We start from the raw sequence: 26,738 nt of genomic DNA, 5'->3' as shown, positions 1-26,738 counted from the left end.
GAATATGTAGAGCAAAGAACTTGATAACTTAGACTGAAGTTTGCTGCGGGCGGAAACCCAGAAAGTGAATAGCATGAACATTAGAAAATAGCTGCTTGCTCCGAACAGGTCATTTATGGCAGGAGAGTAGAAAACGTTGATCTTTTTTTTCTTTTCCATTTTATTCATAATTCTTTCTTGGATCTTTCTAGCCTTATATCCCACATGGTGTTCCAACACAATCTACTTACTAGTCTTTTTGGGCAGTATTCCTTCAACTTGAAATCCTTTTTCTGCTGCCTAAATTTTGAGAAAGAGAATTTTTACTTGCTCTTCAATAACCAGCTGAAGAGACAGCCAGGATGGCCTGTGCCAGTAACTGTGGAAATGTCACTAAGGGAAAACTGGGTTTGGCCTCCTTAGGGTTATTGGCTAGGGCCAGGATATAACCCTGCCAGTTGCAGGACATTTGCAGGAAGTGGTAAGATCTGCTCTTAATTTTTTTCCTATCTTTAAACACGTCCAGGGCTCTTTCAAATTGGGTTTAAAAACAATACAGATAATTCCTTGATAACAAGAAAAGGCAGGAAGGGCACAAATATTAATACTCACATATGGATAGTTCCTTCTGGTCTGTTTTCACTATCTTCTGAGGTTGAGCTTGGCTCCCTATTCACAATCTCTTGGCACTTACCCACTCTTTCCAGTATGGCTTCAGCCTAACAGTTTGGCTGAAGTTGCTTTAATCTCACACTCTTGTCCTCATCTTAGCCATATACGCTAGTGCTGACTTCCATTGCCTTTGCAAAATTCTGCCATTAGCTCTGGCACCTACTGGTCTAATGGTGCCTTGATCTTTCTATTCAGCACTCGTACTTCTTCCCAGATCCCTTGATTTGCTTTTGGTTTTCATGTGTGGATGTAATAATAATGGCTGTCACGTGCTGTATGTTTTCAGTGCCAGGCACTGTGTTATGTAACTTAAAAAGTACATGTTATTTTATCCTTAGACAATAATTTGAACTATTGGGATCCCCATTTTACAGATAGGGAAAATTGAGGCATAACCATCGATTCATTTATTTTATGCACAAAGGAGGAAAAGATAATTCTAAGACCTTTCTAGCTATAGAGGTCTTTATCTACTAAAACTAATTAATTTGAATTCTTTTTCTTATGGTCAATTTTCATGAAAGGCCTTTAGAGTTTATAGGACACACACACACACACTTTGTAAGTCCAGGTATCTCAAAAAGGGCTTGTAAAAATAAAGTTCAAGTATAATTTTACCACAACACAGAATGTGATTACATTTTCTCTCTCCAACTTCATTTCTAAAATTACTCATTTTAGGAGTACAGAGTTCCTTTTGTTACTTGAACTGCTTTTTGATGACACACATTTCCAAAGCCTCAGGTGACATTTCATTAGGTAGAACTCAGTCAGAAAGAGCAAGACCTAAAGCCTTGATTAAAAACAGGAAACGTTTTCCAAGTGGAATATGGGATATACTCTGCTTCAACACATGTGATCCCATTGCTTCCTGTACCTCATCTGAATTGCATCTGTCTCGTAAAGCCAAGCTCAAAAGCCAGTTCTGAAAATCCTGATTTGATCTCTCCTCATCCTGGTGACTGCTGTCTCTGTAGCATTCAGTCTGCACTTGGCCATTTTGCACCTGACAGATCGCTTCATAAAATATTCTCTTCATTGTGTGCTGTCTCTCTAAGCAGCTTACACAGTATGTCCTCTGAGAGTTGGGAACTATGTCATATTTGGTAACCCCCCTCAGATATCCTGTGGCATATTTATGACCTCTCATTTAATACAGGACAGGATACATACTGGGGTAGGTAACTTTCCTGAATTCTCACACAGAGTAAGAGTTAATGGGCATTATTAGATTTTAACTCCTTTACTGCAAGGTTGAGTAATTTCAAGTGAATCGCCCTGATTGCAATGGCTAGCGAAGGGAATCTGACTTCTTAAGTCTACTGAAGGAGGGTCCCTTTGCTTGAAAAACTTTTTGAAAGATGATTGATATAACTGACTTTTAATTAAACTGTGTAGCTCATACACTCTTCAGTTTGGTGCCTGTCAAACCAGTTATTTGTCAAAGTGGAAGTGGGAATGAATGGCTTTCCATGCAAGGTTGGTGGTTTTAAAAAGCAGAGTTGATTAGTCAGAAAGTAGGACACTTACATTGTTATAATTGTCCCTCAACTCCAGGAATCAAGGAAAAGAGATTTTTGATACAATAAGGTCTTGCATACTTGTAATCCATATTAAATCCACTATTTGCTGGAAAAATACATCTCTTCTCAAAAATAGATATGTATGACTGCTCTGTTCTTGATTCTTCTGGGAATAACCATTTCTTTAGAGACATAAAAACTCACAAAGAGCCTCATGCACTCTTTCTAAAATAATAAACAAAATTTTCCTTATTTCAAGAACTTTTATTTGAAACAGAAGCCAGTCTTTAGGGTTGAAAACTTTAGGCGCAAATGAGATTGTGTTTTCGCTTTTTGTAAATGGCTGAAGCCAGTCAATACTTGGGAGGTGTGTTTGTAACACTGGTGATGCTGTACTTCCTCTAAGAGTATGGTACTGCCGGGAAAGTGGAGTGAATTATTTCCCAGATTTTAGTAACTGAACATAAGCTTGTTCAAAATGGCAGCTTGAAACCACATTTCGGTTCATTACACAGGGACTATGCCAGTGAGAAAGTAGAGAAGAAAGGAAGAACACAATTTGTATGAATACAAATGAAGTTATGAATATACTTTCAGATCTTGCTCAAATATATTCATTCCACTTACTCTTTTATTTTCAAGTTCTTTATTTGAAATTGGCCAGTACCTTCACAATTCTATGGGTATTTGTAATTTTAGCTGCCTTTAATGTGTTCCAGTGCAGTGTCTTCTGACTGCAATCCACAGTGGGAAATACATTTTGCACAACCATCTAATATATAATATGCATACCTGATATTTTTCATTAAAAATGCTGGTTATGACTCATTAATTTCACATCCCATTAATGGGTCAAAACCTGTAGTATAAGAAATGGCCTAGATTCTGGTAGTGCTGCATGTATCTCCAATACTTTAATTTCTTCCTGATGTTTCCTCCTCCAATGACCTAGCAGATCAGGATGCTGTTTCTCATTTTGTGGGGGCCATTAGAGTTTCAACATCTGCTTTGAAACCTGGGGCATAGCTAAAGAGCTAATGAACCCTACCGTGGTCTCATTTACTAAGTACTTAAAGGCATATAGTTTTCTGCCTGGCATCCTAACTTCTATCTTCCAAGTCAGACCTTTCACAATAGAAAATGAAGATTTTTTTGTATAAAGATTTTTGTAAAAAAATGATAGCCCAGCATCTGCTTAAAGGAAATAATTGAAGTAGGAATTCTCTTTTTGAAAACATAGCTGACTACTTGTTGCAATTTAAAGGTTATAGACTATTATTAGTAACTTACTGAAACGGAACTTGAGAAGTACAAATATGCTTTCTTTTTAAAAAAAAACACATTGATTGGATTTGATTTGATTTATTTTTAAGGAAGGCGCAGCTCACAGTGGCCCATGCGGGGATCGCAGCAACCTTGGTGTTATTAGCACCACGCTCTAACCAACTGAGCAAACCGATCACCCCCCAAATATGCTTTCAAATGTCTATAAGGAATACAGAAGTTTCTTAAATCAGGTTGTATTTATTAAAAGAATACAAAATACCTTGAAATTCAAAGATTACCTATTGCAATGTTTATCCCCTAACAGGTTAGTTGTAAAGAAAAAAGTTAATCATTTTAAGGGAGTTAACAACAATTTTAAGTGAGATTTATACATCTGGTTGCAGACAGTTTATTCAAGCTCTGAGGCCTGATGTTCCTCCATGTTTTCAACTATTAATGGCCCAAACCGATTGCTTACCTCGTACCAACATCTAGTGTCTGAGATGGTTCCCACTCTGTTCTTTGATCGGTTGGTACCTTGTTTCTTTTGCCTTTTTTTTTTTGAATTTGATTTACCCTTTGGTAGGAGAAATGCAGCAGGGGCAAATGCCCTCGTGGCATTGAACAGATGTTCATAAAGTTGCTTTGCCTCAGGACACATGCTCAGGAGACTTTCTACAGAGGTGGACGTTAGAAGTTGCCTGCATAGTCCATGCACCAGGCTTCCACTGTACAGGCTGTTGAATGGCAGAGAGGAGGGTGCAGTTAAAGGATAGGTTCAGTGCACTGGGACAAGCATGCTTAACACAGCTTCAGCAAATGCATCTAACCACTGAGAACTCTTCTATAAAATCATTATTAAAATTACTTAGGAATAATCTGTTCCTTGAAGGAAGGAACTGAGTTATTACAGAAATTACTTATTGGTTGGCGATATTTTTGTGAACAAATTAAGTAAGGGAGGGTTGCTGGTTCTGCCACTAGCTCCAAGTAGAGGAGGCCTCTTAACACTTCAAAGAAAAGGAATGCCTTTGATAAACCAAACAGGCAGACTGTTGAAATACGAGAAAATTTAATGGTATCATTTGCAAGGTCATTCAGTCACTTGGACTAAACACCTACTTCACAAATATAAGATGGGAGTAACTGCAAGCCAGAAATGTAATATATAACGACTAACTGCCAGAGCTGAACAGCTGGTGCCTTCGCGCTGGATGTACAACCATCATTCAATCAGTGTAAAATCGTCATTTAAGAGGCTTTGGTAATGCTGAGATACAAGAACAATCCTACTGAAATCGTTATTAAGAGAACTGTTTGGTCTTGTTTTTCCTGCTTTGTTTTAAAGGGATTTCTGGTAACTTGAGAGGATCCAATCAAGAATGACCTAAATTATGGAATAAAGAATCCATATATGGGTCAAAGGCCAATTAATCTTATTTGGTAAAGGGTTCTAGGGTTAGCTTATATATGAGGACCAGAGATATGTAAACAACACCATTTACTGCTAGGAAGCTTTTCAGCGTATTTTGCATGCCTCCATATAGCACTCATTTATTCAACAAATATTCGAGTACTTAACTATATGCTGGACACTGGGGATACAACAGTACATAAAATAGACAGGACCCTGCCCTCACAGAATTTACATTCAAGTGGAGAGAGACAATGCATATATACAATTTCAACTCCATTTTCGACCCATCTCCCTTTACCTTCCTCACTCACTCCCTCTGGCACCTTCTGGATGGAGAACCACCAGGACGTCCAATCCATTGATCCTACTGCTTTTTCACTGGCCCACACGCTACTGCTATCATTTCTTTTTCACACAGCTTCAACTCCATAATCAAACATTATAATCACTGGCATACAGGCTGCATCCCTTCTGCATACTTGCTGGGCAAAACAAAACCCTAGATAAAGTTCGCTTAATCATCTAATAGTCATCTCACTAGGTAAAATCTCTCCATGACAGTGGAGATTTTTAAAAATGTTTTGTTCACTACACCATAGGCACAAAGTAGGCATTTAATTAATATTTGAATGAATGAGTGAACAACATGCCAAGTGGTAAGAAATGCAATTACAGAAATATAAAAGAGTAATAGGACTAGAGTGGCTAGCAGTAGAGAGTAATAGTTCAGTAGGATGATCAGAAAAAGCATTTATAAAGTGATAATTGAACAAGATTTAAAAGAAATGAGGGAATGAGTTATATCCTGCCAACAACTGCCTCTTTTTTCTACTTTTACTTTAGAACTGATTTTTTAAAAATCTGATCAAATCATGAAAAGTTTGGGACTATGGAAATAAATTGTTTCTGTTTCCAGTTCTTTAGCCAAAACAGTGCTCCAAAACCAGTTATACTAAGATTAATTTTTTTAAATAACTTCTTTGCTTTAAATATAACTAAGAGTAGTTACTTCTGTGGTGTGCGGCCCTCTGAACTAGCCTGCGTGGTGCTTACCGAGTTAGGTCTGGCTCGGGGAGAGGAGCGGACAGCAGCTGATTGAGGTACATCCCCATCTGCAGACAGCACTGCCACTGACAGAAGATGTGAGCTGTGTCTAAATCCAGCCTCGTGCCCGGCCGTGTCTGCTCCTTCATTCTTTGTAACTCTTCATACAGCATCTTAGCACCATCCTCCCGCAGATGTTTCTTATCTAGAGAAAGAAACAACCCAAGGGCAGTATTCCCCAAAAGACTCGATCAGCTTGTCATTTTCTTCATATATTGTAACTTCAAATTCTATGAAGAAAAAATTTAGTTTAAATAACCAAAATGCTTTTCTGGCTCTTTAGTATTTTAATGTCAGTGTAAAAGCCTGGCTGTATAAACTGAAATATTATACTGAAATGCCTTTTTTTAACGATAGCCTAACTTTATTCAACCTCAAATTATTTTATAAAACAGTATTATCTTCCACTGGTCTAAACACATCAAACTCTCCAAATCCTAAGTCTGCCTCTCTGAAAAATACAAGTTACTACTAAATATCATTCTTTATTGTTCTCTTCCATCAAACTTCCTTTCATGGAGAACCCATGCTATAGTGCACTTAAAGTAACAGCCTGTGTGTTCAAAGCACATTTTAATTTCTGTTTAATGGGAGGAAAACTAAAGCATGACTCCTAGAGAATGTGGCAAATAATCAGCTTCTTCACAGAGGATAAGGGGCAAGAAGCAAAAATCCTGGGCATGAAGAATGCTGCGTGTGTTCAGCGGTAAGCTCCTGCAGGTTTCTCTGAGCAGGGATGCACAAAATAACCTCCGGACCAACCTGAAAATAATAAAAAGGAGGCCCACCTTTTACCAATTAGCGAGCAGCAAGGCACTGAGCCTGCCTGGGTGTCGGGTCCACAATTCCTAAAAGAAAAGAAACAGACCCTTGACATGCCCCTTCCATTGGACTCAGGTAAAAACTGAACAGGCTTGTGCTCTGAGAATTTAAATATATTTATTATTCAATGAGAGGAAATACCCTAAACTTATGTCTTACCAGCAGTGGCCCTTAACTTCCTAGTTTTGCATTAAGATGGCTGTCACACAACAGTCCCTTCTGACAGCTCCTCTCCCACTTGTCTTAAGAGTCTATGCTGATTCATTCTTTAACTTACTTTAAAAAGTGAACTGCAGAGTAGCACTGGCCAATAGAACTTTCAGTAATGACAGAAATGTCCTATATCTGCCCTGTCCTCTAGCCTTAAGTGTGGCTACTGAGCACTTGAAATGTGGCTAGTAGCTATCCTTTTGGATACTACTGTTCTAGTGTGTTAACTATTGCACATATTTACATAAGCTGTCACAGCATTCAGAATCTTTAAAGAGAATAATTCCATTGGAGAACTGAAGTGCTCCAATGTATACATCAACATTTATTTCACCCAAGATTTAATTGCAGATGAAACTGCCTCAAAGAGTATTTCTCCAATAGAAATAGAAGTTAGTATTTCTACCATCACTACTTACTTACTAATTGAAACTTACAATGGAGAAAAAGAAAAGTAAAAAAGCAGCACAAACATGGATGTGCTCAGAAGTTTCACCGATGGGAAACTTTGTTTCTACTGCTGCTGCTGCTGTATTGACCACAAGGATAGGATAGAAAATGTGGAACACAAAATGCAGCGGGCCGGCCTATCACAGTCCTACTTCATAGGTGAAAGCATTTGTGCCACAAAGCAGATGGGATTAGGTGGTACCAGTTCATTTTCACGACTGTGCCCTTGAAATCAAACCCTCCAGCATTGAGCCCAGCACATGGAAATGCTCAAAAATAGTTGCCAATGAATGAAGGACATACTGGTGCCCCCATTTCTAAGTTCTGATAGAATTGACAGGAGTAGATAATCCAAGAATATGTGTGTGTTGGTGTAAACGTCATTACATGTAAGTAACATGCAAAAATACACTCCTGGGCTTCCAGGTACCTACCAGGGCTGCTGATCATGGCATGCAAGGGCCCCGTCAGCATCCCCAGCAGTAAGGCTTGTAGATGATGCAGCTTTGCCTTGCCTTCTGTGTGCTGCAACCAATAGCAAATGACAGCAATGGGCAGCTTCAACGAAGCGGGGACTGGGTCCAGGACGGTCTGTTTCACCTTCAGCGTTTCTAACAGGAGTGTCAGCCGTCTAGCCAAGGAGAGCTGAAAATACATAACAAACATCCTGCAAGTTACTTTGGGGAATGTCTTTTTTTCCTTCTAGTAAGAAGAGGCTTTAATGAAAATGAAACTGCTATATCAGTTTCTTACCTTCCTGTGGGGGGGAGAAAAATCGGCCACACTCAAAGCATTTAGAACATTAATAAGGTGATTAATAAATATGTTGACTGAATGTATTGTCTACTCCTGCTACACAGCCCTTGCTCTTGTCATTCCATCCTCCATGTAGGCTGGTGAGCATGTTCCGTGTTCCTGTCACTTGGGGAGCTTGTTAAAAATTCCATCCTCAGGCTCTGCCCTCTGAATTTTGAGTCCAAGGGGAGCCCAGGAATCTGCATTTTAACTTCTGCTTTGAGAAAGGTCTATGCTCAACCACAACTTTACTTGCCAGTGAGTATTTAGGCTCCACCTTCTCCACGACACCATTACACACCACTTCCAGAAAAAACTTGGGTTACATCCATCCTTGGGGCATTATCATACAGCAGCCTTCTATTTGTTTGGGTCCTGTCTCATGACCCTACCCCGCTGAATGTTTTATTGACTTTTTGTTCTCCCACACAGGGATTGTCCAAGGGTGGCTACCTGTATGTGAAGTATATTCCAGGGACATAGGAATATTTAACGACTACGGGCACTGTGCTGGCAGTAACACACCACACTCACTTATACTCCACGTTTTAGAGCGTGCACTTCAAATAAAAGGAAGTAAACAGCTATGAGGGCTTTGGGCTTGCTGAAATAATTTTCCCTAATGAATCTTAAGAACCATAAGGAACCTTCCAGGTCACATACTTTCACAGATAAGGAAATTAGTACTCTTAAAAGGGCACCTTCAGGGAGACTTGACAAACTTTGAGAGAAAAATAGTTGTACTTCTAGTGTGAACAAAGGAGTCTGACCTTGACTTCAGAGACATTCTGTCCCTCACTAACTCCAAGGCCTCAGGCAAGTTTCTGAGCTTTTCTACAGCCAGTCTGATCATCTGTAAAATGAGCACTATGGTGAGTTATACAAAATGTTTCATGGAACCCACCAGTCCTTAGCCCCTTCCAAAAGGGGAACTACTCTGCTCACAGCCCTTAGATCTGGTTCGGTTTTTATCTCATGTGACAACTCGATTCCTTCCCCCACAGGAGGAGGGAAAGCATAAGCCTGCAGAAGAAGCTTCCACACAGAGACAGAGGTGCTCAGAGAGAGGCTGGTCTTGGCACCGCCTCCCTCCCCAACAATGATCCACTTCAGTCTCTTTACGATTAACCTCTCATTGGTTAACCCGAGTACTGCTCTGTCCACTGCAACTAATGTGACCAAAAAGGAAATCCCATCCTATGTCTTTACTGTGGGAATTAAATGGGAGATTGTATGAAGTTTCCATTACAACAGTTGGCACAAAGCAGATGATCAAAGTATTATCACCGCATCACGTTAAGAAAAACAAAATGAATAGACTCTAGCACAAAATTTCTATATTTTTACCTGCATTTGTCTCTGGAATCACATTGGCACTTGATACTGTTTGAGAATTATCATGGGCTAATTACAGAATTGATTAGCTTATGCCAAGGGAAATCCAAATGAAATCATGCATAAACAGTGAACTAAAATTTCACCCTACTTTGAATACAGAGAAGTGATGAGATCAGTTGTCACCCCCACTTAGCAAGCATAATCAACCTGCTATACTAATTGACTCAACTGGATTTTCATGTCTCATGAAAAGTGGAAAAGTGTCCTGATCCCTATGCCACACCACATAGAAACAAATCAGTTCTAGATAGATTGTAGATCTAAATGTGAAAGGCAAAAAAATTTTTTATGACCTTCCAGTAGGCAGCAAATTCTTAAGTAGGTCATCAAAGGGGTAACCATAAATAAAAATTTAAATTATACTATATTAAAACTTCTGTTTATCAAAACATACTAGAGTGAAAAGACAATTCACAGAATGAGAGAAGCAATTCACAATACATGTTATCTGACAAAGGACCTTTATATAAAAATAAAAAAAAACGAACAGGAAAATGGGCAAAACACTTTGAACAGAAACTTCCATAACAATATCCAAATGGTCAATGACGCTCATATCAGTCATCAGAGGAATATAAATTAACACCTACTAAATTGGCTAAAATGATGCCACCACATAACTATTAGATAATTTTTTTAAAAGGATAGAAAATACCAAGTATCAGCAAGGGTGTAAAATAAGAGGAATTTTTATAAGTTGCTGGTAGGAATATTAATTGGTAAAACCACTTTACAGGACCATTTGGCAAATATCTTCTAAGCTGAACATATGGGTATCCTACAACCCGTCAATATCACTCTAGTTTCTAGTCCAAGTTATATGTGCAATAGAAATGTGTTCATGTTATATTTTCACTAAATGGTGTGCACTAGAATGTTCATAGCACTATTCATAATATCCCCAACTGCAAACTACCAAAATGCCCATCACCTGTAAGATGAAAAACCAACTGGGGAATATTCCCACTATGTAATAGTATACAGCAATGAGAAATGAATGATTTACAACTACTCACAGTGATGAATGAATCTCACAAACTCAATAAAAGAAGCCAGATGAAAGATTCATACTGTATGCTTCAATTTTTATAAAGGATTAAAACAATCATAACGATTCAATGTTGTTAGAAGTCAGAGTAGTGATTACAGGGGTGGGAGAAGTGACTGGAACCATACACTAGGGTGCCAATAATGAGTTCATGTGGGTGCTCTTTACATGGAACTGTCGAGTAGGTGAACATTCATCAAGCTGTATAATTATGTGTGCTCTCTGTTATATGCATATATGCAGAGAGGGATGAATTGCAAAGAGGCAGGAGGAAACTTTTAGAGGTGATGGAAAACATTCTTTAATTGCAGGATGGATTCACGAATGTAATCATGCATCAAAACTCAAAAGTGCACACTTTAAATATGGGCATTGCCAGTGTATGTCAATGATTTCTCAATAAAGCCATAAAAAAATTTTAAAAAGCCCTCCAACACAGCACCATTTATGGTGTGAACAGAAATGTCATTTCAGCAAAACATCATCCTTTAGAATGCTGCTAATTCCAATTTTACTGGTGTGGGTAAAGTTCTAATAAATCCCATCTGTCTGAAGTTTGACCTATGCTCAACTTTCTAGTTGTATAAACCTAGAAACATGATAAAGGTTGTCAGCTGTGTTACTTAGCATGATAAAAATGACTTGTAAAACTGCACGTAGACTTGAACTATAAATGAACTGTAAACACCATATCCTGGGGCTTCTCTGACTGCAATGACTTGTAATCAAGCAGGTCCCTTGCAGAGACCTTGAAAGCTGTATCTATGGAATTGTTACAAGCAAGATTGGATCCTGTGGGGAAGGAGCAGTGAGACTTTCTATTTCTTTAATTGAGACATATTTCGTGTCATAAAATTCATCCTTTTAAAGTGGTTTTAGTGTATTTATAAGCCTGTGCAACCATCACTACTTCCAGAACATTTCATCAGCCCAAAAAGACCCTGTTCCCATTAGCAGTCATTCCTCATTGTCAAGGAGGCTCTTGGACCACCTTGATGTGAATCCCGTTAGCTCCTGCCTGCGCTGTCACTAATGAGGAGGCGAAAGAGGCTAGTTCCTGCTCCGCTGCGTAGGCCACGGACTGGCATCACTGACAATTTGGGCTGGATAATCCTTTGTTGTGGAGAAGTCTCCTGTGCATTGCAGGATGTTTAGCAGCATCCTTGAAACCTCTTCCCACTAGAAACCTCCCCCTTCCCTCACCCCCATCCCTAACCCTCAGGTAGTGACAATCAAAAGTGTCTTCAGACATTGCCAAATATCGCCTTCCCTGGGGGTGGGGGTGTGTGTGAAATCACCCCCAGTGGAGAACCAATGTTGCAAGGTCTCCCACATTAGAGGAAAGCTGATTCAAACCTGCTGGGAAGCTATGGTTGGTGTTCTACATCCTCACTTGACTGGCACCAACAGCAGCCTGTGAGTCTCGGGAGTCTGAATATTCAGTTCGATTTAAGAAAACCCACAGTGGGCATTTCAATTAGTCTAAGTTTTCTGCATTTAATTTGTAAACTTAATTATATTAGCATAAGCAGTTTCATATCTATTCGTAATTTTTAATTTATTTATGTCATTAAAAACAAAGTAAACACTGGGATCCAGGAGAATGCTTTTTACCTTGAAAAGGCGATTGGTCTGTTACTTAGGTTTAAGCAACACTGACTCAGGCTAAGAGTCATGTTTTCAGTATCAAACTAAGCAAATCACCATGATGCCATAAATCGAAAGCCTAAAAAAAAATCCTCATCAATAAAAATGAAAAATTAGATCCCAGCGTCAGTATAAATCTTGTTAATTGAAAGCTGGTACAGTCTGAGATGGTACTTATGCCTGTGCTCAATGCCTGTAGACACACTTATGTTTTTGGTTTTTTGTAGCTCAAAGCTTCTTCCTTTCTCTCTTTTTAAGCCACATAACCCCCTTTCTGTTTACAACTAGTATCCCCAGAGTTTAAATTAATAACTATAAAGATAACACAGCCCACTGAAGCACAGTGGAAACGGCAGATTTGGAGTTAAAGATCTAGTTGCGAGTCCTAGCACTGATCCTCCCTGGCTGAGGTATTATATAGTTACCTACTTTGAGCCCGAGTTTCCTGACCTATGAAACGCGAGCAATATGGCAACCAGCCTCAGTTTGTTATATTAAGAGAGCTAACATACATAAAAGCATTTTGTAACCTGGAAAGTGCTTTACAAACATTACATTAGTAACTACAAACACTTACCTCAGTCAATTTGCTTAGGTCACAATGATCTTTGGGCAGTTCTACTGCATCAACAATTGATGTCTTGATGTTTTTGTTAATCCTTTCCACTTCGCTGAAAGTCTGAGGAGGCAATGAATTCCAGGACATGTTTTCCAGATGTGGAGAAACATTCAAAAGAAGCCCATAGATGATCTGCCGGATGGGCAGAGATATTCTGTAGGCATTTGGTTGCTGCATGTTTTCTACCTGTGTGTGAAGAATGGTCCGTCTTAGCACCAAAGCATCGCTGATGAAAGGAGCTAGCTGGCCTTTGGCCAAAGCCACTAGTACCCATTCCGGTAAACCTAGATTCAAGGCATCTGGACAGACATAAGTACCACACTGGAAGAAATCCTGCAGCTTCACCTGGGACTGCTGGTATTCTTCCATGGAACAACAGAGAAGTTCCTTAACATTTTCTTGATCCTTTTTTGGTAGATATTTCAGAACATTATCTAGTGCTTCAGTGGGGTCAGCAAAATGAGACAACCAATTCAGAAGTCCCAGAACTCGGTGGTGTCTCCTCCCCTTAGAACTGGCAGTTCCAAGAGGAAGACGTACTTTACTTAAGAATCTCTCCATGATGGGCAGATTAATATGGTCATTTCCACACAGTACCGCAAAGAGAGGTAGTAGAGCTTTATTCATATTGCTGAAGTAATGGCAGAGTGCATCCAGGGAAAAGCATTTGGCAGGGATATAGTAGTCCTGTGTGCCCTTAATTGTGTTCATGTTTCTCCACTGAAAGCTATTCAATGGGCAAAACCCAGTTTTCAGGTCAAAAATACAAAAGTCACTATCTGATGATAATACAGGGCAATTCCAATGATTAGCCAGTGTCATAATGTCCCGATCTGCTTCTGAAAAGCACTGGACAAAACATACCTGCAGCTTGATCAAAACCTGAATGAACACTTCCCGGATGAGTAAGGGACATACATACCCACCCCCACCAAGAGAAAGGGAATGGGCCATCTGGATCTTCTCTTTAGCTCGATCCTTCAAAGTTGTAAGCTTTTTATCTGAAATGTCACATCCTCCATCTAATACAACGTATGGACATATATTACAAGCAAACATTGATTGAAAGAACTTTTGTACAACATCTGCAAAAGAATCATAGTCCCCTCCATACCGGAGCTCCAAGTTGGAATTGAAGCAAAGCCGGTGGAAGAGAGCATAGCCATCAATGATAATTTTTGTGTCTCGCAACTTCAAATCAGTGAAGAACTCATTACTGTGATCTTCCACAAAACTCATTAGTCCTCGGATACCCATGATGACTGTCTGAAGAATTGCCTGTTTAAAACAAAAGAACACACTTTAAAATGATGCTTTTTACAGGGGACCAAGTCACTGTTTCGAGCACCATCAAATCAACAGCAAATGTTATAAAGAGCTCTTTAAATACAACATATCAGGTGTCAGAATCGCAATTCTTACCTAAATCCTCCGGCAACACCAACCAGCTGGGTGCTTTTTCCTTCTCTTTTGCTTTCCCTGTGTGTTGCAAGGTACAAACTCAAAAGTTTCTCATGGAGTTTGATCTTTGGATACAAATGGAGGCTGCTGGTGATTCTAAAGGAAAGCCAGTCAAAGTCCGTTATTGACACAGTAGTATAGATAGCACTTCTGTGATATTGACATTGCGATCGTTCATGGTCACCATACAAATAATGTATGAGTCACCACACAGAATATTTAATAGTCACAATACAGAATATTTATTTTGTGGGGTCAAAAGGCCCTAAACCAGAAAAGTTATATCCTTCTCAATCTCGTAATTAATAAACCAGAAAGCACTGGGCTTCAGTTAACTAACGTGTGTCGGGTCAATGATAAGGATCCAGTTTTTCTGTTTTGACACTCCGAATGCAGGAACTTCTTTCAGACTGGCTTATGGGTCCATTTTAGTTGGCATAGTTTTGAGTAAGGAAAGTTTTCATGCCTCGAGAAGCCTAACTCTCCCGTTTCACCCTAAGAAGCTCTTCTCAGCTTCTTCTCTTTGCACATCAGGCCCCGTTACAAAACAACATCCTTCAACACCTGGCTAACTTAAGTCACGGGATCAGTATTACACGTTTCTCCTTGAGCCTCGGGCTCCAATACGACTCGGCACGATACCGTTACAAAATCATGAGATTATGTCAAGCATGGCTTTTTTCTGGCATTAATTTTGATTTTGAGAGATCCTGCCTTCGACGATATTGATCTGGATTACAGAGTTTGGGGGCATCCCCCTTGCATGTTGCGCCTGACTCACTTCACCCGCCTTGGCCGTATCTCGGCACCGTGTTCGGTACAGTACGTATTTCTTTAGAAGTTTGTCTTGTCAATCTGATGCCAGCTGAGACCTTGTCAACTTATCCCAAGCTAACTACAGAACCTTGCACAGAGTAGCCGTTCAACAAATGCGTGCTGGGGAGGCCCCAGGCACACGGAGCGTTGATCTAAGTCCTCGAATACAGGCCTTCAGAGCTCGCCCCGCCTGGGCCTTCACGACCCGCCACCCGGACCAGCAGCAGAGCCCACCTCCGCCGTCCTCCCAGATGGCCGGCCCCTACATTAGCAGCTCGCAGGCGAGGAGGGGAAGCCGGAAGCCCGGGCACCGGAAGCCTCTGCGTATGACGTCACTGGGAAGCCCGTGAAGCCAGAAGCGCCGGGCAGCGCCCGGGGCAGGCGCTCGGCCGCGAGGTCGCCCCTCGGCAAGGCTGAGAAGCGCGCTCCGAAATGGCTGCTGTCAGGTGAGGGACGCTAGGCCCGCCCGCCTTGCTCTCTTTTCCCCGCCCACTGACGCCAAGCACACGTCCGCCCCGGTGACGGGCTCGAAGCCGCCTCGCCCGACTTCCCAGCATGCCCGCGCTGTCTCCCTAGCAACCGCGCCCAACATCCGTGGCCAGTAGGGGTCCTGGAGCTCGGAGGGTCCTCGAGGCCTGCCCACCGCACATCCCGCCGACGGGCAGGACTCTGAGCATCCCCGGCGCCGCCGCTCCTTCGCTCCCGACCCGGAAAGGTATGCGACAGGCGCTCCTCCGGGCGTGCCGGGCTTCCCGGGACCGGGGCCGGCGATGGGTTCAGGCTGCCCCGGTGGGGGCCCGCTCACTGGGGTCTCCATGCCTGCGACCGCCTCATTTCCATGGACTCCGTACCTCCCGGATTTGCTCCAGTCCCAGGAGTTGCCGGTGCTCCCTCGATATATGTGAACCCGCTTTGCGAAAATGTAAATTTGAAAAAAAAGTGGAGACAAGGAATTGTTCGTTTTACCTTAAGGTTAAGGTTTATTTTGAAGGTTAAATTTCAACTTGAGCCGAATCTAGTGACACATCTACTTCCTCATTTATCATTACCAGGAAAGAGAACGACTTGGCTTCATTCTGTGATAAACCCTCTCTTCTCTTGTCTTTTCCCCCCATTCAGCTCAGCTTCACCTCCAAGGGTCAGGTTGCACACGGAGGTAATCTCTCATCTTTCTCACGTTTCCCATCCAACTTTCTAAATCTTCTCACTCACTACAACACTTTCCTCCCCAGCCCTGCGCAGCAGTTGGTCTGTTGGATGCTTATTTACCCTAACAATTTATTGAACACCTACTATATGCCAGGCAGCAAAGATACAAAGGAAAAGAAGGTGTGTTCCAGGCGCTCACGTTCATTCACAACCCTTTGAGGTGGGGGTGAGGGTACCTTGACAGGTGAACAGGTAGTTCTAGAATCCACAGTGCAGTCTATTTTCAAGCAACCAGGTGACACTATGGTTGCACAGAAGAGACTAATAGAATGGATGGCCTAAAGGTGGACTGGGAAGGGGGCTGCAGGGCCGAGTCTGTGAAGCTGGGCCAGAGGGAAATTAGTCCCAAAGTACTCTGTAGCCCAGGCCAGACTGCTTAGACGCTGCAGGGTTTAAACCATTGACACATAGCAGCTGCTGGGAAATTGGATTTCTCAAAAGTCCAATTATTCTCTCCTTTGCTACAGGAGAACTTTTATCTCATCTCTAAAATAAGCAAAATTACTGAGTTATTTGAATGATCCTTTTCAGTTGGAAAGGTTGTAGGAAAGGTTTTTCTTAACAGCTTAATTTGTTCAGAAAATATCACTTCTATGCTAGCAGAGGAGGCAAACAAAAGATACATTTGGAGGCCTGCACTCCAGTTACTTTTTTCAGCAGATTTCACTAATATTTTCTGTGATCTTGATAATCCCACATAATTTTTTATTTATTCAGGGATTTTGAGGTATGGGCCTTAGCTCTGAATTTCCAACCCAATGCTTATGTTTTAGTATTGTCATGAGCACATAGCCCTCAGATGATTTGGCTTCCCTCTCTCCTCCTCCTCTCTCTCTCTCTCTCTCTCTCTCTCTCTCTCTCTCTCTCTCTCTCTCTCTCTCTCTCTCGCTAGTCTCCTCACTGGCATCAGATGAAACTTACCTGATTATACATTATTTCAAAAAGGAAAATGCTGTAAATAGGCATTTATTTGTCTATGTTCTATTCTGAAGCCTATTGGCCATGTATCCCAAACTACACAGATAACATCTTGTTTTAGCATGACATACGACAGGTGTTTGTTTTACAACTTTGGAATTGTTGAATATGGAAACCCTACTCCAAGTCATAGAATCTTCTATTTAAAACCATGTTTTCATACAGATTTAAAACAAAACTCACTTTTCATGATTACTAACAAAATATTTTACATTTTGATGAAATAAAAGTGATTTTGCCATGAACATACATATGAAACAGTCCTGCCTTTCGTAATTCTGCTGTACATTTATAGCTCCTTGAGGAATTAAAGATTTACCTGTAACATTTATATTCAGCTAACATTAAAATACAATTTTAGGCTTGACTGCTTTTGTGACACTTCTTGTTTCCAATCCAGGGAGATTACTCCATACATAGTGTGTATAATGGAAACTTGAGAAACTGGATCAGAATTTGCTTAGGATGGGAAAAAATTCACTCTAAATCCTTATCCCTCTTCACATCTACTCTAATAAATGCTAATACCATGGTTTAAAGTCTACAGAAGAAAAAAGTTTAAAGAAAGCAGCATCATGCTAATTTCTGGTTTAATCCTAATTCACTATTTGTTATTCAAAAGAGACATAGGAAGAAAGACAAAGCTGATGCAAATATATAGATTTAAGGAAATGATAATGTTCTTATATGTGGATGTTTTTTAAAAAGTAGGTGGGGAGTATGTATATCTCAAACAGATTGTTTATTGGAAAATATATATACATCTCAGAGCTTTGGAGAAATTTGACTGTAACTCAGTTTTGCCAAATTTAAATGTAATAGGGAAGGTTCTCTTCCTGTCCTCTATTGGAATCTTCAGTACCTTTTAACATTTTTCTTTCAAGTCATTCAAGTTAATCAGTATGGTGTCATTCAATCCACTAATAAAGGTGTAGGTGTCACTGTCAAAAACTTCAACTTTTTAAAAAAAACTATAATTTAGTGGGTATTTTTTATTTTATTTTATTTTATTGGGGAATATTGGGGAACAGTGTGTTTCTCCAGGGCCCATCAGCTCCAAGTCATTGTCCTTCAATCTAGTTGTGGAGGGCGCAGCTCAGCTCCAAGTCCAATCGGCAACCTTGTTGTTGAGAGCTCGTGCTTTAACCAACTGAGCCATCTGGCCACCCCCAAAACTTAAACTTTTTATTAGGAATAGTTCAACATCCTTTACACCTGATCTCTGGGCTTTTCATCTTTAAGGCATTGACCGCTGGAACTTGGATGAATTCGACCATCTCCTAGGAGATTTGAATGTTAAGTTTCTATAAACAAAGAAACCAGTTCTCTCTTGTTTGGAGCAATGCTGAAATTCCAGGAGGCTGCTAAGTATATGAGTGGATCAGTAGCCAGTTCCACTTATCCACAGACCTTGATTGCAAGAAGATATGTGCTTCAAAAGAAACTTGGCAGTGGAAGTTTTGGAACTGTCTATCTGGTTTCAGACAAAAAAGCCAAACAAGGAGAGGAATTGTAAGTAAAAATACTTCATACAAATCTTGGCTGCCTTATATGTGTAGATCTTAGTTGATTAAGGACATGGAGTACCCTTCACTTTGCTTAAGAATTTTTCTCTACTATGAAAGTTTATAGGGTCCAATCAAATCAAAGGAAAAGAAATAGCAAGAGAATCATCAACATAAGCTAATATTAGATGGTAGCCCCTCTTTGGTTTAAATATCTAATTTGAGGGCTCTATAACTACAGACGTGGAAAAACTCCTTCATAGAAAAAAGCCAAAAGTAATTAATATCATAGTTCCGTTAGTACACCCTATTCACCTCTATGTGAATTTCCATTTATTTGCATTTCATAACATTTTTAAAACTGTAGTTATTATAAACAATTCTTATTTTATCGTCCAAGAAGTCCCAATCAAGTTAAATGGAAGCAATCTTGCAATTGAGATTCTGATGTGCATAAAAATCTTATTTTCACATAATATACCCCATTTCCCTTCTCTTGGTCATTTGGGTACTTTACCCACCTACTGAAAGGCCTTTAAAAATCTGATCTGAAGGCACCATTCAGGAAACTTCTATCTCTTACTGAATTCTTTAATGCAAAGAGCTATGCTGTTGACGATAAGCACATTTCTTCCAGGTAAGTATGCATTTTCATTTTTTGCTTAAAGTTGTTTGAATTTGCTATAGTGAAAAGTTAGTTGGAAGAGAAGATAGGAGAAGAAATTTGCAAGGGAGAAAGAGAAAGCAGAAGGAAGCATGATCCAAGAAATCAACCCTTAACTCCAGAAGAACACATTCCCATCCCATAATCTATCCTTTATTCAGAGGTTTTGGGGCTACTCCAAATTCTTCCAGCTTTTGCCCATTGGATATTTAAGTGTGGGTTTAAAATCAGTGTGATAAACAATTTTCTACTTCTTAATGTTTTTTTAGGATTTATAAAGCCAAATGTTATGGATGCTACTATTTTATTTTAAAAGTCAACCTTTTGAATGGTCTTTATGTTCAATTTTTTAAAAATTAGTTTCAGGTGTACAAAACAATGCACTAGTTATACCTTTCACCTGTCACAAAGTGGTAACCTCCTCCCCCAATCTATTGCCCCTCTGACATCGTATATGTCTATTACAATTCCATTGACTCTATTCCCTCTGTTCTACTCCATATCCCGTGGCTATATATATATATGTATATATATATATATGAAATTATAGTTGACATACAATATTATTCAGCTCCAGCTTCAGGTGTACAGTGCAGTGTTCAAGCATCTTCCCCATCATAAAGTGGTCTCCCTAATACGACATGTGCCCATCTGACACCCTACAAAATCTTTACAGTATGTTCAAAATTTTAAAAATTGTCTAGAATTTATAGTTTTTCTGGTAAAACATGCTTTATGACTTCTACCAAAAAGAACTATTTTCCCTTTTAAATCCTAAAGGTACTCTTCCATTTATTTAGAACAGGATGATAAATTTCTGAAAATTACTAGAGAACCTTAATGGAAACATTGAAAGTAAGACCTAAATCTTACCCAGGATTTCTGAAACCACGCTGTAAAAACCATGTCCAATTTTGGTTTCTTCAATTAACGAATAGGAAGAATTTTAAGAGTTCACAGAAGGGCTAAAAAGTTGATTAAAGGGATGTAAATAAAGGAAGATGTATGAAGACCGAACTTGAGTTTAGATGATCAGAGTTTAGATGATCAGTGACTGTAGTGTGTGTGTGTGTGTGTGTGTATGTGTGTCTGTGTGTGTGTAGAAAGAGAGAGAGAATGAGAATATGAGAATGATGCAAGAGGGGGCTGGTTGGTTAGGAAGTGATTTATTAGTGACCTTTCCTGTGCCTGCACTAGTCTTAAAACAAGTGACTTGAGCTGAAGATGGCAAACGAATCCTAGGTCTGTGGAATGAATCCAGTAGTGGGGATAATTGACAAATCATTTGATACCAGAAGGTCTAGAATCTCTTGGAAAGGAATCATTAATTATCAGAATCTCTGCAACATATTACATACTGGCCACATTTCAACCTTCAGATGTGTTTCATTTGGCCTGCATAGTGTTTCTATTTCAATCTAAATTAGGTGCCACTATGTAAAAGTGGGCAGCTCTCATAAAAAAATGAGTTTTTCATCTTCTTTTGAAAAAAAACCAAAAGATTTGGTAACACTTGCTAACATTGCTACCTATGTAGCCAATATGGCTGGAGCTGGGTAGCAGCTTCTCCCTTTAGACAGACCTTGTACCTTCCAGTTAGCCATTCTTGACATTCCTTACTGTCTCTTACACCCAACTGCATCACATCTTTCCACAACCTGCCTACCTTTGTAGACATTTAATTTTATAGCTCTGCTAAAATCATGAAGAATCATGGCTATGGCTACTCACAAAATCCTAGAATGCCAGAAGGAAGGCAGTACAGTGTCACAGTTAAGACCACAATCTTCAGAGATGAATAAGAAGCAAACCCAGTCCCGTTTTTTACTGTGAGGTTAAGGTTATGCAGGTTCTTAATCTGAACTTCAGTTTTCTTATCTGTAAAATGGGTATAAAAGCTCATAGGCTTGTAATAAGGGTTAAATAGATATCTATATACTATATATATAAAGTATCAATATAAATATAAAGAATTCAGTATGAATCAATATGAGACACATAAATACAAATTTGTTTGTAAATATATGTATATAATATAGATATCACATTGTCTTACATAGAATTATCACTCTATAATAGCTGAGACTCATTTATAAACAATCCAAGTTGAAGGAATAATTAAAGAAAGCTTCATAAAACTTTATCTAATCACCACCCAATAACTGTAATTGGGATTCCCTATTAGATGGAAGTTTTTCTTTTGCATTCCACTTTTAAGAGAGAAAAATCTCTCAAACAAAGCAACGTGATGTCAAACATGTAATTTTTAAAACTTCTTCAAGGAAGTTTCTTGAGATTGTAACAATTCTTTTGCTCTGTATTTTCTTATGTCTCTGTAATCATACAAAAGAAATTGGTACTTAGAATGTTGATCTTTTAGCTATGTAAGATAGCAACTCATCAGCAATTGCTGTTTAATACATGTGTGGAGACAGGAAACTAAATTCACGTTTTTTTCAGATTCTTTCCCCAGAGTATTAGAAGTTGAACCTTCAGTTTGTGAGCAAAGCAGATTAATTAGCACCACCCATTCTCCAAGCAATTTGGTTAGGTAAGGTTTTAAATTCTGCTTTACTTACTAAGCCATAAACATAGGGAATTGGTTAATGTTAAAGATGGGTAGAAAATTAATTTCTTTTTAAAAAAATCTGTTATACATTGTTAGTTTCCCTGAAAGCTATCATTTGCAGAAAGGATTCTGCAGCTAGAAATGAGTTATAAAATTCTTTATTATAACCCAAGTTCATTATAAATAAGAACTCTGAAGCCTAGAAAGGTGAAGTGATTTGCCAAAGATAGTGTAGCAGGTTCATAGCAGAAATAGGGCAATATGAGCCCACATCCTCTGGTTCTCATATGGTGCTTTTTATTCAAGTATACCAAGTTCCTAACACCATAACATGAGAAGTCTATCATTTACATATTCATAGTTCATGGGCCAGGTAAGAGTTCCTTGGTTCTCCAGGTCACATACCTTCGCCACTCCCTCAAGGAGGTTTAGAGATTGTTTTGATTGCTGCTGGGGATGGTGGGAATGTGTTAAGGTTTAAAAGGTAAATACCTGAGGGAGGCTGGACAGCTATCCTATTTCATAGATAAATCTAGATTGAAGTTAGTTGTCTGAGAAAAATGTTTCATGGAGGAGAGCACAGAACAACCTGGGAAACTACAATAGATGGGGTTGCCTTTAGGGTAGAAATGGATTCCAAGAGTAGGGTGTGACCCTGGCATATATACTTTCATTTTTCTTTAGCTGATCCTTTTGGTATGTCATCACCTCTAAATATGTGAGACATACAATTCCGTTTTCTCTTTCCTCCCTCTTAGATGGACACTTTGCTGAGGTACGGTACTTCCGTTCTTGTATCATGTACTTGTTTGTTTGAGGGATTCGCTACAGTATTTTTTTTGACATTCAATATTATTTTATATTAATTTCAGGTGTACAGCATAGTCATTAGACATTTATATAATTTAAGAAGTTACCCCCTGACTAGTCTAGTAGCCGCCTACCACTATACATAGTTATTACCATATCATTGACTATGTTCCCTGTGCTTTACTTTACATCCCCATGACTGTTTTGTAATCAATTTGTAGTTCTTAATCCCTTCCCCCTTTTCACCCACCCCACCAACACCCCTCCCATCTGGCAGCCATCAAAATGTTCTCTAAGAGTTTGTTTCTATCTTGTTTGTTTGTTTTGTCTTTAGATTCCACATATAAGTAAAATCATGTTGCTTCTGTCTTTCACTGTCTGACATACTCCACTCAGCACAGTACCCTCCAGGTTCATCCACGCCACCACAGATGGCAAGAACTCATTCCATTACACGGCTGAGCAATATTCCATAGTATATATGTATTATCTCCTCTTTATCCATTCATCCATCAAGGGACACGCAGGCTGCCTCCACATCTTGGCCATTGTAAACAGTGCTGCAATGAGCATATGGGTGCATTCATCCCCTCAATGTAGCATTTTGGTTTTCTTCAGATAAAATACCAGGAAGTGGGATTACTGGGCTCTTCTTTGTCTCATGTTATAGACTTTGTTTTAAAGTGTATTTTGTCTGGTATAAGTATTGCTACCCTAGCTTTTTTTTTTTCATTTCCATTTTCATGAAATATCTTTTTTTGTCCCTTTACTTTCAGTCTGTGTGTGTGACTTTCAATCTGAAGTGAGTCTCTTGTAGGCAGCATATGTTAGTCTTGTTTTCTGATTCATTCAGCTGCCCTACCTTTTGATTGGAGCGTTTAATCCATTTACAATGAAAGTAATTGTTGATGGATATATAGTCATTGCCATTTTATTATTCATATTTTTAATCTTTTTTTTCATCTTAAGTCCCTGTAACATTTCTTTTAATACTGGTTTGATGGTGATGAACTCCTTCAGCTTTTTTATTGTCTGGGAAGCTCTTCATCTGTCCTTCGATTCTAAATTATAGCTTTGCTGGGTAAAATAATCTTGGTTGTAGATCCTTGCTTTTCATCACTTTGAACATTTCATGCCAATCCCTATGGCCTGCAAAATTTCTGTTGAGAAATTAGCTGACAGTCTTATGGGAGCTTCCTTGTAGGTAACTAATTGCTTTTCTCTTGCTGCTTTTAAGAGTCTCTTTGTCTTTAACCTTTAGCATTTTAATTATGATGTGTCTTGGTGTGGGCCTCTTTGGGTTTATCTTGGTTGGGACTCTCTGCACTTTCTGGGCTTGTATGTCCATTTCCTTTGCTTGGTTAGGGAAGTTCTCCATCATTATTTCTTCAAATAGATTTTCAATTCCTTGCTCTCTGGGAGAGGGTAGGATTCAACAAAGACTATGCATTCTGCCAGCACTTCTGTCTAGGAGAAAGCTGCCCCACCACCCCTTGCCCTGAGGCCAGACAACTCATTTCCTCCCTATATGTCCCTGGTGACTTTCAAGCTGCTGCCCCAGCACTGGAGCTTAGAGCCAATGAGTCTGTCAGGGAGAAGTAAGTCTGTGCATGGACCCTTTAAGAGGGTTGCCTGGGACTCCAGTTGCCATCTGTCTCACCCAGCCACAATCTCTGGAGGTTTTCACAGCCAGAAGTTATGGGGACTTCTCTTATTGGCACTAGAACCCTGGGCCAGGGATCCTTGTGTGGGTCTGGGACCCTTCAATCCTCCAGAAGAATTTCTGCAGCTGAGCTATCCTTCCTGATTTTTAAAGGTCACATGCAGGTTTGGGACCAGCCCGTTCCGTGTCTCTACCCCTCCTACCTGTCTCCAATTGGCTTTTCCATATGTACTTAGAGGTAGGACTTTATTTCAGCAAGACTTTAGGTGACTCTCAATGATGGTGGTTCTGCAGTTTAGTTGCAATTTTGATATGGTCGTGAGAGGAGGCAAACACAGCTTCTATCTACTCTGCCATCTTGACCAGAAATTCTGAACATTCTTTATAAAAATGTTTCTATAATATTATGAATATTGTTTTATTAATAGACCAGAGTACATATGACACTTCTTTCATTGTTTTGCAGACACACCCCTAACCTTTTGAGATAAAGAAAGTGTATCATACCATTACACACCAGACTACCATTTGGTATCCCTTGTTACAGAAGTGACTTGGGTAGATCAAGTGACTTGGGTAGACTGAGTTTGTCTGTAGGATACTTATTACTATCTCCTATGAAATCTGGGTTCATATAATATGCACTTTTCTATTTAATGAAAGAACTTGATAAATTCAAGGGCTATATACAGTGTTTCTAACTTTTCCATCAGTGTATTGCAATTTGTTAGTATGCCACTTGGGGGCACCACTCTACCGTTGACATTTTTCATATACTGGATTTTAATTACAAGGTAAATACCACATTTCTGTACATTTTTATTGACTTTCTGTATTAGCTATGGGCTAAAAAAGTGCTACAGGCATTGCACTTGATTAGTTTATGTTTGAAGAGAGTTTTCTTTTTGGCATAAATATCTGGCATTTCTTTTTTTAGTTATCACAGTGGAGTAAAATTAAAATGAGTAGCGAGTGAGATAGAGGTTTTTCCTTTATTCTGCATCATGAAGTTAATGAAACAATATTTGGGAATAATATTCTTTTATAATTATAGAAACTGGTGCAAAGGATGTGATAATGTTAACTCACTTGTGAAGATTGTTCTAATTCTGATTCATAATTTTATATTTTTGTTCATCTGTCAAAGATTTTTAAAAATTTATTTACTTTTTTAACAAAACCATAAGATTTTGGTGAGCTAAGAAGTTACTTTGACCCTTAGCATAGTACATGTAATTTAATAGAAAAGGAATATTAAGGAAGTAGGCTTACCCTAAAATACATGATGAAACGTGTGTGTACGCGATTACTTGTACATCATGAAATAAATGATTAATCATGGTCACAGTTACAGTGAATTTCAAAGTTCATCTTATCAGCATAGAATGCTGGTTATAAGATCTTTTTTTAAAAATTTCATCACACTTAAGGCACAATGACATTATTATGTGGAGTTGATTTTCTACTGTAGTCTTTTGCTTTGTATATTTATTACAATTTGTATATTAAACCTTTGCTTTGGACTAAGCACCGGGGAGGAAACAGAAGCAATAGAAAATAAGGCTTGGCTCTCAGGAACTTCCAGTCTAGATGGGAGACAGAATTAACATACATAAAACAACTAGCAAACAGCACAGCTGTGTGGTAGGTTGATCTTAGAGACGCTGGAACGGCCACTGCCCATCTCCCTTTCTAGCTACATATGGTCATTATCTTACTACTTTCTGTATATTACCTAAGATATTTTATTTTTTCCCCCGTGGTCCTGCCCATGTAAATATCCAAATATTTCCCCGCTTAACTGTGTGACTACATATTGGCCTTTGCCTAAATATGACCAACATGGTTAACATGGAAATGCTTTCTCTTTCCACAGGGCATTTCTTCTTAGTATCAAATGTCTGTGGCATGAAAGGAGGATGGGGAGTTAAATAGGAAAGCCTGCCAAGTCCTTAGAGAAATGTCCTCAAACCCATATATTGAGGCCTAGGCCTCCTGGGAGAGCTCTTAGAGCTGTATTAGAGTAGATTTTTAAAAGTTCTGTCAAGCAAATTTCCCACCCAGCCAAAAAAACAAAATGGAGGAAGGTAGCTAATGGAAGCGAGTTGCTGCT

At 39.3% G+C, this 26,738-nt stretch overlaps 2 protein-coding genes across 21 annotated transcripts in view; one reads left to right on the top strand and one right to left on the bottom strand.

Annotated features, from left to right (window-relative positions):
* Positions 1-2,421: 2,421 nt before the first annotated feature.
* ASTE1 (asteroid homolog 1) lies at positions 2,422-16,202 on the bottom strand. 5 transcript variants are annotated; one of them, XM_081072866.1, is made up of 7 exons: positions 16,079-16,202; positions 14,373-14,507; positions 14,065-14,228; positions 12,909-13,136; positions 7,878-8,088; positions 5,911-6,106; positions 2,422-4,177 (listed from the first exon to the last, which is right to left on the bottom strand). In XM_081072866.1, exons 4-7 carry the CDS (start codon positions 13,125-13,127, stop codon positions 3,850-3,852), a joined length of 954 nt encoding a protein of 317 aa, XP_080928992.1. In that variant the 5' UTR covers positions 13,128-13,136; positions 14,065-14,228; positions 14,373-14,507; positions 16,079-16,202; the 3' UTR covers positions 2,422-3,849. The 5 variants fall into 5 exon arrangements, with proteins under 5 accessions (XP_080928992.1, XP_080928989.1, XP_080928990.1 ...); XM_081072863.1 differs by lacking the exon at positions 16,079-16,202 and adding an exon at positions 15,462-15,700; XM_081072864.1 differs by lacking the exon at positions 16,079-16,202 and adding an exon at positions 15,494-15,700.
* NEK11 (NIMA related kinase 11) overlaps positions 15,554-26,738 on the top strand; it is a 184,641-nt gene continuing 173,456 nt past the window's right edge. For 3 of the 16 annotated variants that reach the window (XM_081072875.1, XM_081072868.1, XM_081072870.1), the window contains exons 1-3: positions 15,554-15,673; positions 18,657-18,926; positions 22,044-22,134. In XM_081072875.1, the coding sequence (XP_080929001.1) occupies positions 18,842-18,926; positions 22,044-22,134 (176 nt within the window). In that variant the 5' untranslated portion in view covers positions 15,554-15,673; positions 18,657-18,841. Of the gene's footprint in view, positions 15,943-18,656; positions 18,927-22,043; positions 22,135-26,738 lie in introns of all 16 variants that reach the window. The other 13 variants (XM_081072877.1, XM_081072880.1, XM_081072871.1 and 10 more) reach the window with 9 other exon arrangements.

This window comes from Rhinolophus hipposideros, assembly GCF_964194185.1.
Source record: "Rhinolophus hipposideros genome assembly, chromosome: 14".
Lineage (NCBI taxonomy): Eukaryota > Metazoa > Chordata > Mammalia > Chiroptera > Rhinolophidae > Rhinolophus > Rhinolophus hipposideros.
This window is presented reverse-complemented; position numbering and strand designations above follow the sequence as displayed.